The following is a 14,841-nucleotide window of genomic DNA, read 5'->3' as shown; positions in this document are numbered from 1 at the left end:
ATAGTTCACTGATTATATGTTTTTCAAGAATATTGCACAATTTTAACAGAACGCACAGGATCACGTTGCTGTCTTGTGGAACATGGGCATACTTGTAGTTTTTAACTTCACAGCCAGCTGCTGTTGTTTACAGGGCATATTTTATGTGAACACTTATAGCCCAGCACCAATAAGTCTTTATAGGGTGAGTCATATCCACATAACAAACAGGCCCAGCATGGGAAAATATCATAGTGATGTTAAAGCTAGAGGCTTATACACCGAATTTGTTCCAGCAAAGCATTCAGGAGATGTTGTTGCAACTGGTAATACACAGCAATAAGAGCTGGAGCTGAGTCACACATGCCAGTTTTAAAGTTTGTTAATTATTGTCTAAGAGTCGGGTCATGATAAGTGATCATTTCTTCATTTCAAATCAGGAACTTAAGACTTCACCATTGCACCACAGACTGGATGACATGAGAGCGTGGAGCATGTGCAGCCCTGTGTGAAAGGTATAGTGTGATACAGCAGACGGTTTCATCAGAGACCAGCTCAGCTCAAGACGGTGCCGTTACAAGATTGCTCAATGGTTGTGTCACCAGGAGGCTGGACTGCGTTTGAGCTCAACATCACCGGAGCTCACTCACTCTCTGGCTCTCTGTGAGTGAGGCACTCTCTCTTTCTCTCCACGTCTCTCTCTCTCCCTCCCTCATGCCCCCTCTCTATCTCTCTCCCTCTCTCAGTCAGGTCTCTGGGGAGTGAGGATTTTCTCACCAAAATTACACAGACCTCAGAGCCACGGACATTCACTCTTTAAAGGGACGTCAGCGGTTGGATTATTACGAGCGCTCGCCGTGACTGAACTTTCATTTCCATCTCAACTACAATGAGTTTCTCGCGGGGGAATATTGGTGCGCACTGTGCGTAATTCCATTTATATACGCTATCCTGAAAGACGCTACACGCTCTCCGTCTGTTGCCTTCATGGTGAATCGGTCCATCAGGATGAACTTGCAGTGGGGCAGCCCGGCACCTTGCACCCGCACCACCGTGAGAGTCGCGCACAAGCGGCTGGACTCGGACGATCAGCCGCCGGCGAAGTGCGCCAGGCTGAGCGCGGAGGCGACGGCGGCGGACACGCAGGGACTCCTCGGCACCTCTCCCGGTTCCCCGGTCAGCCCCGTGGCAAGCCCTCTGTCGGCGACCCACCAGGGACCGTCCCGGATAGGACCGTTTCTGCTCCTGCCTCTGTTGGACCGGGAGAGCATGCACAGCGCCATGAACACCGACACCGGCGATGAGCTGCTGTGCAAGGTATGTATGTATGTATGTGCAATCTCTGTGGTTGTGCAACATCTTTGAATGAATGGTGTTTCAAGACACCGCGTTGCTCAACAGCCTGTCTGACATGTCATCAGTATTTAGCAGTCTTTTTTTTTTTTTTTTACCAAATGTCATGCTCACGCGAAATGTGTCACACTTTGCGTAACAGTCGTGTTGTTTCGTCTTTATTTATTCATGCACAGCTCTTTATTTACCATTTAAGACAGCTCTGCTGTTATTATAGACCGGGACTATACGCTGTGTATGTTACCTGTACCGTGGTGTGGAAACACTGAGGTCCACCTTTCCCTGGCACTGTATCTCTTCACTCCGAGTATGTCAGATCGGCTCATTTGCATACGCGTCACTACAATACGCCACAGCGTGACACACAAACATGCACACACAAAAAAAAAGAAAAGGGAGGCAAAGGAAAACAATCACGAGGGAGCTGCACTGTAATCCATGTATTTATTCTGCAGGATAGACCTGCAGGCGTTTGACTCCACTGATTAATAAAGTTAATCGCTTTTGTGCTTTGGTGATTCATTGACCACGTTCCTGCAGAAGCAGTGTGCTAAGCAGGAATCAAAACAGCTCCTACACTCTCTTTTTTTATTAACCGGCTGACAGATTTGCAAGGTTTTAATTCAGATGCTCATTAAAAGAACAAACTGACCGACCTCTCCTCCACTCTCGTTCTTCCCCCCCTTGTCTTCCTCACTAAACTCCACCCTGCATCCTTCCTTCCTCTCCCATCTTTCTCCCCCAGGTCTTTGATATGGGGGTCTATCAGGAAAAGATCAGAGCTTACGGGATCCTTCCTGCCCACAAGAATGTGGCAGGCGTCGGGGACATCATCCTCGGCGAATGCAAGGCCTACGTGTTCCTAGACAAAGACTTTGGGGACATGCACACGCTGGTGAAGAGCTGTCGCAGGCTCGACGAGGAGCACGCGTGCAGACTCTTCCGTCAGGTGGCCCTGGCTGTGGCGCACTGTCACCAGGCTGGGATCGTGCTGGGCGACCTCAAACTGCGCAAGTTTGTCTTTGCCGATGAGAAAAGGTGAGATCACGGGAAGCTGCTGCATGTCGCAAGTGTCTCACCTTTTTGTTGTTTAGTGTAAGAGCTCATCCAGGCCCAATATGACCAGTCAACTTTATTTGGATGCTGTCAGACTTGACTGCATGCAGAGTAGTGGGATGTGCCAAGAACAGAGCAAACATGGCAGCAGCTGATACACACTTAGCCATGTGTGCAGATACTCTTGTGGGCACAGAGAGAGTAGGAGGTTCTGTACTTGTGGAGGCAGACTGCATCGCTTCCCAGATTTTCACCCTCTCTCTCTGTCTGTCTCCCTTTCTCATTCTGGATGTGTCTCTTTATATACGTGTGTGTGTGTGTTGTGGGGTTTGCTTTGCATGCCTACATGTGTGTGAATGTAGTGGGTGGTAGTTTGGCAAAGCTGCTAGACAAGGCCGGTGGTGAATGAGACAATCGTCCCCTTCTGTGGTCTTATTTCTCAGAATATATTTATTACTCATTATTTATTCATAAACAGACTTATGCAGCAGAGTAAGTGACGCTTCCGTCAAGGATTCATTCACTTTTCAGCCATGAAGGAGATGATCAAAAGAGCACTCTTTGAACTTCCTCCCACACTCCCCCCCCACATGCACACACACAAACATGCCTTGTGTGTATCTCTGAGTTAGTGCATTCTCTCAGGAAGACACACAAACCCCTGCTTACAAAACTATTTGTCGCCTCTTTGCCCTTGCGTCACTATCTTTCCTGTAAGTGTCCAGTGATCCCACCCCTGCCCCCGGCTTTCCAAAGGCCTCTTCTCTTCATGGAGATTTTTTTTAACAGTAACATTCTCCAGCCATGACCTCTGGCTTTTCAGAGTCACGCTAGATGAATGAGTGCAGACAGTCAACGAGAGAGGCCGAAGTTGGTCGTGTCCCTGCGATCGCTATACAGCTGCAGAGCGATGAGTCACAGTGTATATGTGCAGAGTGGAGCGATGTGTGCGTGTGTGTGTGTGTGGGGGGGGGGGGGGGGGGTGGGCTGCATAGCTCATTGTGTGTGTGCGTGCACATGCATGCTCATATGTGCAACATATGAGCTGTAAAGCTGTGGTCCATTGCAAGCTTGAATGGCTGCAATTCCGTATTTTGTTAGCCAGGTTACAGCATTGAAATATTAATGTTGTTAGACTGATATGCAAGACCCACTTGAGCCAGGGGGATGTGGAATGGCATCTTTTTAAAAAAACACACACACACTTGGTTTTGGCTTGAGACAAACTGCAGCACGACTAGAAAAGGACAAAGCCACAGATTTGGATGATAACATCAAATGGCTGCATGACATCATGGACTTTGACTCCCCCCCCCAAAAAAGAATAAAAAAATTGCTGCCTCCATCCAATCACACGCAGACTTTTGACTTGCATCAACATAATAACGTGTACGTCTCCTCGAGACGCAGCGATTGCGCATGACTTCATTTATTCAGTCACACATTCTTCCAAACCCACAATCAAGTCAATCTTTCAAAACACCAACATGAACCACTGTGATGCAACATCTCTGCCAACAACGCAGCGCTCCGACTGGAAGAGACGGTCGCAACAATTTGACAAATGCTGTAGTTTCTATCCACACACACACACACACACACACACACACACACACACACACAGTGCAGTTGAAAAAGCCAGTTTAGGAAAGGTGACTAGCACTGAGAGGCATGCAGAGCTTCACTGCCAGGCCAGCCTTCCTGTGCGTCACTGATGTGGCAACAGCCATTTGAGGGTAATTATGGGATGGCTGGCGCCGTGAGTGTGGGACCCAGGTGCAGATAGCCTTGGCTCAAGGAAGAAGGAGAGAGAGAGAGAGCGAGAGGAGGAGTAGAAAAGATATGTACTCTCAACAGAAGGATGAGTCATTCTCTCCACCCCTCCAACTCTCTCTCTGTTCTGTTTCCTTTTCTGTCTTCATCTCTCTTTCACCTCTCCTGACTTAGCTCCTTCACTATCTCAGCGTTTAAATATCAGTCTCTCTCTATCTCGGTCTGGCTGTGTGTTTCTCTCTAGCCACTCCGTTTTGACAAGTGAGCGTCTTACAGAGTTCGCCCCCCCCCCCCATGATTGTGTGATAAAATAGCACACTTCTGCCCGTGTGTGTGTGTGTGTGTGTGTGTGTATCTGACTCACTCTGTGTGTCACTGATATAGCAAATCTCAGGAGACAAGAACAGGTTTAACTATATAACATTGCTCATCTGTTGCTATAGGAAAGGTATCCCTACATGTAATATTTTTAGCTGTCCCACTATTCAAGTGTTTTCAGCGATAACAAATACACTCTGACAGTCTTCACTGCACTGTGTGCACCAGCGCTGAACTAAATGTACGTCCTGTGAACGGCGTGGCTAAATTTAGTATTGTGTGTGAGAAGAAGAGGAGGGTGGGCTGCGCTGGAGTCGTGTATATTTATGTGTGTTTACGTGAGCATGTGTCAGGAAGTTATTGGAAATGTGCTTCTCAGACGGGTCTCCCTGTTGTGCATTTAGGTCACAGCAAGTTCACTGGCTTGTATCTGTCTGTGTCCACAGTTTAAGGATGAACAAGCGACAAATCTTGTTTTTCCATGATGCAATCTGTCACTTACATGCAACAGATCTCTGTGATGTTTGACAGTGTTAAACAAATGCACTGTTCGAAGCAGACACGCGCGCACACAGAATGTCTTGTACTTTAAAAGCTATCGTGCATGGAAACTCGGAGAACGTTGTATTTTTAACAACATGGTATTCGTCATTCAGCAAAACAGTTATGGACACCGTGTCCTTAGGTTTCACTGTTATGTGTAAAGTTACTTTCTGCGCAAGATAACAGATGATGTCATCGTCATGGCATCTCTCCCCCTCTCTCTCTCTCTCTCTCTGCACCCATCCTAATTTACAGCTCGACTAAAGCACAAAGTCAAAGCTGCTATTGTGTCAAATTGGGTCTGAGGCTCAAGGGTATGTGTTGTAATTGGACAGGAAGCAAACGGAAAACTCGGCTTAACATGTTACAACATCTTCTTAAATGCCACACGAAATGTCCTGACCTTATTCTTGACTGTTTCCCCATCACAGGACACAGGTGAGACTAGAAAGCCTGGAGGACTGTCGCGTCCTGGAAGACCCAAACAATGACTCCATGTCAGACACCCACGGATGTCCTGCTTACGTCAGCCCAGAGATCCTCAGCGGATCTGCACCATATTCTGGGAAGATGGCCGACATGTGGAGCATGGGCGTCATGCTTTACACCATGCTGGTTGGCCGTTACCCCTTCCACGACCCAGACCCAGCCACGCTGTTTACCAAAATCCGCCGAGGCCAGTGTTGTTTGCCAGAAGGCTTGTCGCCCAAGGCCAAGTGTCTGCTCCAGAGCCTTCTGAGGAAAGAACCATGGGAGAGACTCACGGCCAATGAGCTGCTAGCTCATCCATGGTTCCATCAGCCACCGCTATCGCAGGAAGTGACTATGGGTGAACAGGAAGTCAGCTCGGCAGAACAGATGGTGCCATCCTTTGACGTGGAAGAGGACGATAATCTGTTCTGCTGACGAACTTTATTCAGCTAAGTCAGGCTGAGGGACCAAAACAAACATTGCTATGAGGGATTTTACATTGGCACTTTTTAGAGTCATTTGTCTTGGGTTGTGTGTATATACACCCTCTAGCTTTCTACAAAAACACACTGTACTGTATTTTGTTGTTGTATTTGTGTTACTCGCTAAGGGCATTGCTCACAATGATCACCTCGTTGTGTTTCTATATGTGTGTGTTTTTGAGATTATTTGGTGCTACAAGAAATAAGGACTCAAAACTTGCCAGATTATGTTCACAAAATAATCTCCACGGGCTACTATAAAAGAATCACAGAAATGTCATTCCTGGCAAAGAGAGGTCACCAACGCTTGGACTCATAAAGCTGCAGAATGCATTAGATTAATCCTGAAAGGAAGGTAAGCAGATCAGGATGTTGTACCTCTCACTCTCCGACCAGACTGGAGGCTCCAACCGGCTGACTCACCGACCGGCACGAGGAGGGCCGAGAACAAGCTTTGACATCTTGCAGCAAAGCGGTGACAGAGTGAGAAAGACGCTTTAGCAGAGGACTGATGTGTCACACTCAGCAGGAATCCACAGAAGTGTCTCGCTGCCAATCTGGCAACCGCTCATCAAATGGAGAATATTTTACAAATCTCACACCAGGCACAGAAGAAAGGCAGGGTGTTGCTGGTGTGGTGTGACTTTGAAACACACACACACACACTTACTAGTGACACCAGACCAACAGTTACAATTAAATATTTCACTATTATTAAAAGCTCGCTCCATAATGAATAGTTAAAGCAAAAGTTGCTACCGAACAGGAGGAGGTGTCTATTAACAGGGTCAGACTGTGCAAATTTGACTGTGATCATTTTTGCTGGAGAGCCGTGTGAGCAATTAGACGCTGCTTAGCTCAACACTAATGCTTCTGGTTTAAAAAAAAAAAAAGGAAAAAAAGGCTTGGAGCAAATCTGTTTTTTTTGCTTTTGTTTTTTTAAAAGACCGTCTCCTGTGTCAGCTACAACAGAGGCAGGAGACAGTTTGATCTCGCTTAAGCCTGGAGGCAATTTAAAATAGACAAGGACAAAGTGAAAATGCAAAGAATTGGAGTGGAACTTCCCTCTAATGTAAAAAACGTTTCTTTCAGAGCAACAATACTTAGAAGAAAAAAAAACATTACCGAAAAATGAAGGCTCTCATATTTGAGCATTTGGAGCCGCTCTGTTCATTTCTGTTGGAACATTGTGTCGCTTTAACAAAGCCGAGCTGTGCTAAGTGTTGTACCCGTATCACTGTGTTTCATAAATTGAGTGGATCTGAATCAGTCACTGTCAGGCGGTGTTTGATGTTGGTTGTCTGACGATGACTCAGCACTTGAGTGTGTCTGCAGAGAACTGTCCTGACCTTGACAGGCAGAGTCTGTTCTGATGCTTTCACCTCTTTAAATGGTACTGTTTTTATATTAATATTATCCCCCACCCCACCCCACCACCTCCTTTATATTTTTATAGTTGAAAGCCGTGGATCCATGGAGACTAGTAATCATAGTTAGTGACATGATGTACCACGTGTCATCCTGGACTGTGACAGGCGGATGCAGCGTTTCAGTGACGTCGAGCCTTAAAGGCTATACTGCAAGTCTGCAGCCGGCTATTTCAGTTTTTGTTGCTGTTCGTTATTTTCACTCATCTGAGAAAACAGACTTGTGACAGTTCCTCGCAGAAAAGTAATTTAAGAGGTTGAGGATGTTTGTTGGGCTCACACGTATAGAGTCACACGTTCCTGTGGCATGTAGAGTGAATGGACACGGGTGCACAAACTTAATATTGCACTGTGAATTATGTATGTGACAGGACCTAGCGGCTTCTTTTTTGGTCCACACAGGTGACACACAAGAGTTATAATCATTGTATAAAGGATGTAAATATGTACTGTATATTTGAAATATGCGTGTTGAATAAAGTTCACATTTTTTCATTTTCATACAGAGTTCTTTCAGTCATTACTGCTGCTTTTCTTCCTCTCCTTCCCTCCTTTCTTTCTTTTTCTCTCAGTAACACACAAACATAAAGTCTTGCGAACACCTGCACATTATACTGCTCGACTGCATGCCTGGAAGGTTTCCCCTGCAAGAGTTCGACCCACGCCACTCCTCATCATTTTCTCATTTTCTTCAGTGCTTTCAATTTCATCTCTGCAAGCGGAAACAAAAAAAACAAAAAAAAAAAACCTCTCCCTCTCTCCATCGCTGCCTCAAACCATTTACTCTTCTCTGACCTTTGCGTAACGCAACATTTAACTCCTCACACACGCATACGTTAATAATGGGTCAGGGTCTTTTCCTGGAATACACAAGGGGGGGAACATAGTCTTCTTTTCATTTTCAGAAGCATCGCAAGTGACACGAGGTCCCATCATTAAACACTGGCTACACTACTATTCACACTCTGACATACAAGTGCTTGGCCTGTTTACATACCACCCAAGGCATGGCTGGCCAGGGCTTGCGTAAGCATTGTGTGTATGTGTGCGCATGTGTACATGCACATACCTGCCTGCATGTGTATGTGAGAAAGAGAGCACAAGAGTCAGATTAAGTATCAACAGGAAAAGCCGGGGTGCCTCAGACCGCTGCCAAGCTGACGATTGCCCAACATGTCAGAGTCGGGGAGGATGAGATCAGATATTAAGTATTAAGTAATAGTTACTTAAGTAGTAAGTAAGGCCTAATGGGGCGTGTGTGTGTGGTGAACAGAGTTGTGTGGATTTAATAAAAGTGAAGACTTTTCTCATTATACATTAGGGTTCATCCACCCATTATCTGTTCTGCTAATCCTTTGAGGGGAGCTGACATTTGACGAGTACATAGTGAACAGGTCAGTAGCCAATCACAGCGCCTCACAGACAAAAACAGATAAATTGACTTCTATTGTCAATTTCTGTGCGTCTCCAGTTAACTGTACCTTAATCAGGTTAGTTTAGTGTTGAGTAAATATTTGAATGGCCACTTAAATGAGAAGTTGGCCCGACAAAAAAAAGACATATGGGGAAAAAAATGGCCCAGTATAAACTCTATAATCCACCCATCCTTAAAAGGTCTAGTGGGTAAAACTTAGCTGCATCTCATGGTGAGACTGCAGATTGTAACAAATGGAGAACCCCTCCCTTTCTTAAGCATGTCGGGGAACTACAGTGGCCTTCATATACCAGGATGGAAGTCGTTCTTCATTTGCATAGCAAGCTTCCGTTTCATAATGCAAACAAATGCACCGTCTGGTTTGTCCATTTGGGCTGGTGCACAAACATAGATTTGCAAGATGGCGGCCTTTGTAAAGCAAGGTCCTTGCCTAAAGAAGATATTCAGTGAAAAAGGCTTATTTTAAGGCTATTAAAACTAAATTAGGTTTTGTTGTACAGGTGACCATACACTCGTACAAATTATGAGTAGTAGGGTCAATAAACCCTGCTAAATGTCACACACTGGACATTGATACACTTTAAAACTGAGAGTCTGACACATAACTAGCCATTAAATTTTATTCTGTGAGCTTAAAAAGGGTGGTGATAAGCTTATGATAAGCTAAGCGAGGCCACACAGACCGCTGCTAATATCAAGAAGTGATAGTGGTGTCGTGTTCTCATCCAACTCTCAGTTTCCTCCAGGGTCAAGTTTGTCGTCAAGTCTGATCAAGTTTGATAATGGAGTAAAATGACGTTACTTGTTAAGAAATAAGCTCTGGTGCACCGTGTGATTTTTCTGTGAGCTCATCCAGTCTCTCGCCCACAAGTGTAAACATTTTACTCCTTGTAATCTGGTATCATTAAAGTTTCCCAGCCTCACAAAAACAACACTCACTACTTCCTCATGACACGGTGGACGCCACGCACACTGCACCATCATCAGGAATTTCCTTGATCCTCTGTGAAAAAACAGAAGTGACAGCAACCAAAGCCACCTAGTGAATAGATACCACTGGGTAATCTGAACGTTTTTGAAAGGTGCACATACACCGAACAGGGAAGTGAAGAAGCAGATGTGAGATTTGACAGCTTTGACACCTGCTTACGATCTCTGTGATAATGTTTGGTTCTTCTTCGTGGAACTTTCTAAACACGTCCAAGGGCTCAAACTGATGTATTGGAAACAATGACCAGATTTATTTAAGAATACAAATTGGTGAGGCAATCTGAGGTATTGTGTTCATCATGGTTCAGTGAGGAGATTGTGTGTCTGGTATTTTCTACAGGATTCACAGAGGCCTACCTGAGAGTCATCTGAAATGAGTTATGTTGTGATCTCCACTGCCATCTTGTGGAGAAATGGAAAGCTGCAACTTAATGTTTGTAACTCAACTCAGTTGCGTCCTCCTATGCTGCAATTCTGGGAAATTATTTTCTAAAAGAAAACTTGCAATTTAAAAATATTTGACATCAAGAACATTTCAAATAATGAAAATTCTGATTATATAATAGATGTGGATGAATCCTTTGATAATGTCACAAAAATCTTTGCGTTTTATTCCATTAAGTAATTGACTACAAAACCACTCTTCATTTGCAGAAAATGTTAATGCTATGAAAATAAGGTTATTAAATAATGGGCCTGAAATTATTTGGTTGATGGAAAATGAGTCCACAATTATTTGCATAATTGGTTCATCACATGTTTGAGTTCTTACCCAACACATGGCACATTCATGTATTTAAAGAACTTCCTCATATTTCTGTTATTGATTTCCTATGTTTTCATGTCACAGCAGTTCCTTGTGCAGTGTGATCTGTAAACCAGTCAATTATGTTTTACATTTATTATCGTCAGGAAGGAGTTTTGTCATCACGCACAAAAGCAAACTAACAGCTGCTCTGATGGGCTACAGACATTTTTTTTTCTCATATCTTCAAAGGATGAAATAATCAGCACATTAATCAGCACATGACACCAAGCAAAGGCATTTGCAAGACCTCTATAGACAGAGTTTGCAAAATGAAAATGGAATAGCATCATGTTTCATGTTTCTCTGACAGCATGAGCCACTGCTGGAGGTAAATGGGAATCTTGAGTGTTGTCTGGGTCAACAGCCTCTTTAAACACCAACAGGAGGGGAATGGGGAGCATTTGTCTGATGAGGTTATTTCAAGCAAAGTGTCTCCCACGGGCTCTTGTGTTATCATCATGACTGTTTCCTATTCAGACTAAAGGGAAACAAAAACATTGTTGAGATTTAATGGCATGGCCCTGCAGGTCCTCTGCTTTACGGGGTTTGTTTATCACGACTTGAATGAATTAGAGCACAAAAATAAATCAAGCGATTTAAGTTTGTGTTTTTTTCTTTCCTACCAACTGTTTTGTGACCTACTACTGATAAATAAGCTTGTGCTAATTAATTTACAGAAGCAATTCACTTTTATAATGAGCCCTGAGGCTCTGCAACTGTAAAACAATATGCCGTTACATTATTTTTGTCTGGTATGGAGAGCAAGCATTCATGTTTACTCCTAGAAATAAAACCTATCAAACGATGCTTGGGGCTTCACAGATTAGCACCTGTGGCTAATGTCAGACTCCTGACTACAGAGTATGATATGGCACCACATGTCCAGAAGAGGGCAGTGTTTTCATCCATGAGATCAAGTTATTTCTCCAATAAAACAGTCCTTTCTCACAAGGGACAGATGGACCTGAGGTTATTGGTCAACAGCGTGGGATTCAGTGATTTTTCCCTCTCCATATGCTTGTTTTTCACTGGATAAAACAAATGCTTCTGGCAAGATGCACTATTTGTTATGGAGAATATGTCCTATACACACACTAAATACATTGCATATTTTTATTTGAGACAAACAACAACCACATCCTTGTCCACGGAAACAATAAGGCAGTTGTGGCCTCAGTTCAGACACACAAAGATATTAGGAAATTGTAGTTCCCAAAAAAAGCTGATGATAAAACAGTTCTTCACTTTAGCCTTGAAGAATTGCAGTCAGATGTAGTACATTTATACTTTTCAAACATGCTGAATTGCAAGTGGTTGAATGTCCTTGACAGGAATACTCACTTGGTTATCCTGTTAAGGACATTTATTTATATTTATATATAAATAAAAGGAGGGCTGAATTTGAACTCCAACATTCCTGCTCTGTATCAATTATCAACACAAGAAGTTATCCATGTGTTCAACATCCCACATTCATTCATTATATCCATTCATCTCTCAAGTAGAGCAGAGAATAGGCCACATGCACTTTCATCCATTAGAACTACTTCAGTTTCCTAGAGATACATTTTTCCACCATCGACTTTGGAATCGAATGACAAAAGCATTTTCTGAAAAATTCCATAAAAGCTAAGAAGACCAGTCTGAACAATCTAGATTTTAAATTCTATACCCCATATACTAATATGAGGGCAGAGTAAAAAGGAAGGTTTATCTGGAAGTAAAATCCAGATAAACCATTTTGTTTAAAATCAGACTGAATCTATGCTTGTGGGGGACACATGGACAGAAAGGGAGAAACACAGCAAAAATATCCACAAGTGAGTCTTAAGGGTTCTTAAAAGTGTGCCTTATCAATGCTGTAAAACCATGATTTCAACATTTGTATCGTTTTTTTAAAAAGAACAATGTCTTACCAAGAACCTATTAAGTTTTTCCATCAACAGTCTACATTTTAAATATTACAAACAATGTTTTTGACACAATTAAGACACTACATGAGAAATGCTGCAGCCATCTCCTCAAGCACAATAGTATTTTTGTCTTCCCTCTCATTCATGTCTGTCGTGCTTCAGGGGGCACATTATCTTGTGTTTCTAGGGCTGCTTTGTTCAAATGGTGCATTGCCAACTTTTTACTTCTCCCTCACTGACCCTCATGTTTGAGCACCAATCTCTCTGCTGTACACCAACGCCTGCGAACGGAAGCTACAATAAATCAGTCGGTCCAACCATGTGTTTATATATAACAAAATAGGAAGGTCATAAATAAGAAACCAAGGATGGAAGTAATGAAATAATCAAATTTTGGTGGTGGTGCAGAAACAGATGTAATAGGTTTGTTTGTATTTAAGCAGTTGTTTTGTTGTTTTGTGAGACGAGATGGGAAATGAACACTTTGGGAAAACTTGAGGTTCTTACACCTCTCAGAATGTTCTCTTCATTAGAAGAATAGGTTTTTCTGAAGTTTTTGGATGTCAAGTGGACATGATCCTGGGGCAAAGCACACTCCATTTTAATCTTTAACTATTTCTTTGTGGGGAAAAACGTGGCTTTGACAGCAGCGCGAGGCAAACCAGGCGTATTAAGCAGATCCAAAACATCAGTACAAAGAAATGAAGTGACAGTACCTGTTTTTGAACCATATCAGGTGTGAAGAATCCCATATATTGTGGTGGTGTGATTCCTCTGGGGACAGTAGTTTAACCCTTTAAGAGTTAAATGTAAAGGGAATATGAAGCAAAAAAATACAAAAATGCATAAATACATATAATATATACTGTATAAAAAAAACAGTTCTTCCAATTGAGTCACTTCGACAGGGACAAGTTATTGACAAACAAGCCACTTTGCAGTTTGAAAACAACCACTCACAATAGCGTGATGGCATTTTAAAGCTAAATTATTTGGAAATAGACCTGACATTTTACTTTAACGCCTCAGCTTGAAAAACGATAGCTCAGCAGTTTCTCCAACTGAAAATGGTGCACTAGCCAAAACAGACTAGCTGACATTAAACAGAGACTAGAGTGTGAAAGGATTTGCTCTTCAACCCAAGACTGTGTCTAATAAATGAGTAAACAATGATGGTGGTGGTGGCTGCAGCTTTTCAGGCCCCTGGGCTTTGTTATAGTTTTCCTTATCGTCTAAAAAAAGAGAACATTAGCCAAATTGCTACTCACCTGTCGAGTACGTACGAACCATTGTACGTTGGGTGAAAGACAAATGCAATTCACAGTCGTCAAAAGTACAAAAAACGCAGGCTAACGTAAAAAAAAACAAAAAAAAACGTATCACTAAAGATAAGATATCTCAAAAGGAAATGCTATGCTAACATGCTAAATAAACTGGAGCACAAAGTGACACAAACGGGAAGGAACACGGAGATTTTACACCGAGACAATCAGAGCCAGGTGTTACACATTAGGACAGGTGCAGGTCATCAAAGTGAGTCGGGAAACACGGGGACCGGAAGTAAAGGTATCTGAGGTCATGAAGTGCGAGTTTCAAAATAAAACAGGAAATACAAAATCAAAAAGGTAGTATGAAAAACAAAGGGGAAGTTGAAGGGGACTTCTTTATTATAATATCTTTATTTACTTATCAACAACCATCAAACATACTTTCTTACTTTGATGCATCCAGCAGTCAACAAGCAACATACACTATCATGTGGAAACACCCGAAGAAAGCTAAAAATAATAAAAATAATAATAATAATAATAATAATAATAATAATAATATAATGGTTTTCAGGACACTCAATCAATCAATCATATGATAAATAAATATTTATTTATTATATTTATTTACAAAGAGTATAGCAATTTGCTAGTTGCAACTGCTAGTTGCTGCTTGATGCTACACTATGTTAAGTATCTTGTTTTCCCACATCAACACCTTTCACGCCATTAATATATATATATATATATATATATATATATATATATATATATATATATATATATATATATATATATATAATTATACATACTTGTACAAAAACATCAATCATAGCTGATTAAATTCTACACGTAGACTGCAGGAATGGAGGATTTTCTCTTTCACTGTTCCTATATTGCCAAATTCAACTGTAATGGACTGGCGACCTTGCCCCCGCCACAGTCCCTCTCACAACCCTCAAGAAGATAAAGCAGTTGAAAATGAATAAATGAATGAATAAATGAATGAATGAATGAATGAATGA

At 42.4% G+C, this 14,841-nt stretch overlaps 2 protein-coding genes across 2 annotated transcripts in view; both read left to right on the top strand.

Moving 5' to 3' along the window:
- Positions 1-14,841, top strand: part of tinagl1 (tubulointerstitial nephritis antigen-like 1) — a 516,891-nt gene that overhangs the window by 441,126 nt on the left and 60,924 nt on the right. The gene's annotated exons all lie outside the window — the stretch shown is intronic.
- trib1 (tribbles pseudokinase 1) lies at positions 878-7,699 on the top strand. The gene is made up of 3 exons (XM_083900312.1): positions 878-1,296; positions 2,078-2,370; positions 5,454-7,699. Exons 1-3 carry the CDS (start codon positions 967-969, stop codon positions 5,926-5,928), a joined length of 1,098 nt encoding a protein of 365 aa, XP_083756438.1. The 5' UTR covers positions 878-966; the 3' UTR covers positions 5,929-7,699.

This window comes from Microchirus variegatus (assembly GCF_963457635.1).
Source record: "Microchirus variegatus genome assembly, chromosome: 13".
NCBI lineage: Eukaryota > Metazoa > Chordata > Actinopteri > Pleuronectiformes > Soleidae > Microchirus > Microchirus variegatus.
Note: the sequence above shows the minus strand (reverse complement) of the source record. Positions and strands in the feature narration are given on the sequence as shown.

What these genes read in the sequence shown, in the direction of transcription:
- trib1 (XM_083900312.1), top strand. Translation starts at nt 967, where the DNA reads ATGGTGAATCGGTCCATCAGGATGAACTTGCAGTGGGGCAGCCCGGCA. An exon ending in GCGATGAGCTGCTGTGCAAG is followed by an intron (nt 1,297 to 2,077) that starts GTATGTATGTAT and finishes TTTCTCCCCCAG; the next exon opens with GTCTTTGATATGGGGGTCTA. An exon ending in GTCTTTGCCGATGAGAAAAG is followed by an intron (nt 2,371 to 5,453) that starts GTGAGATCACGG and finishes TCCCCATCACAG; the next exon opens with GACACAGGTGAGACTAGAAA.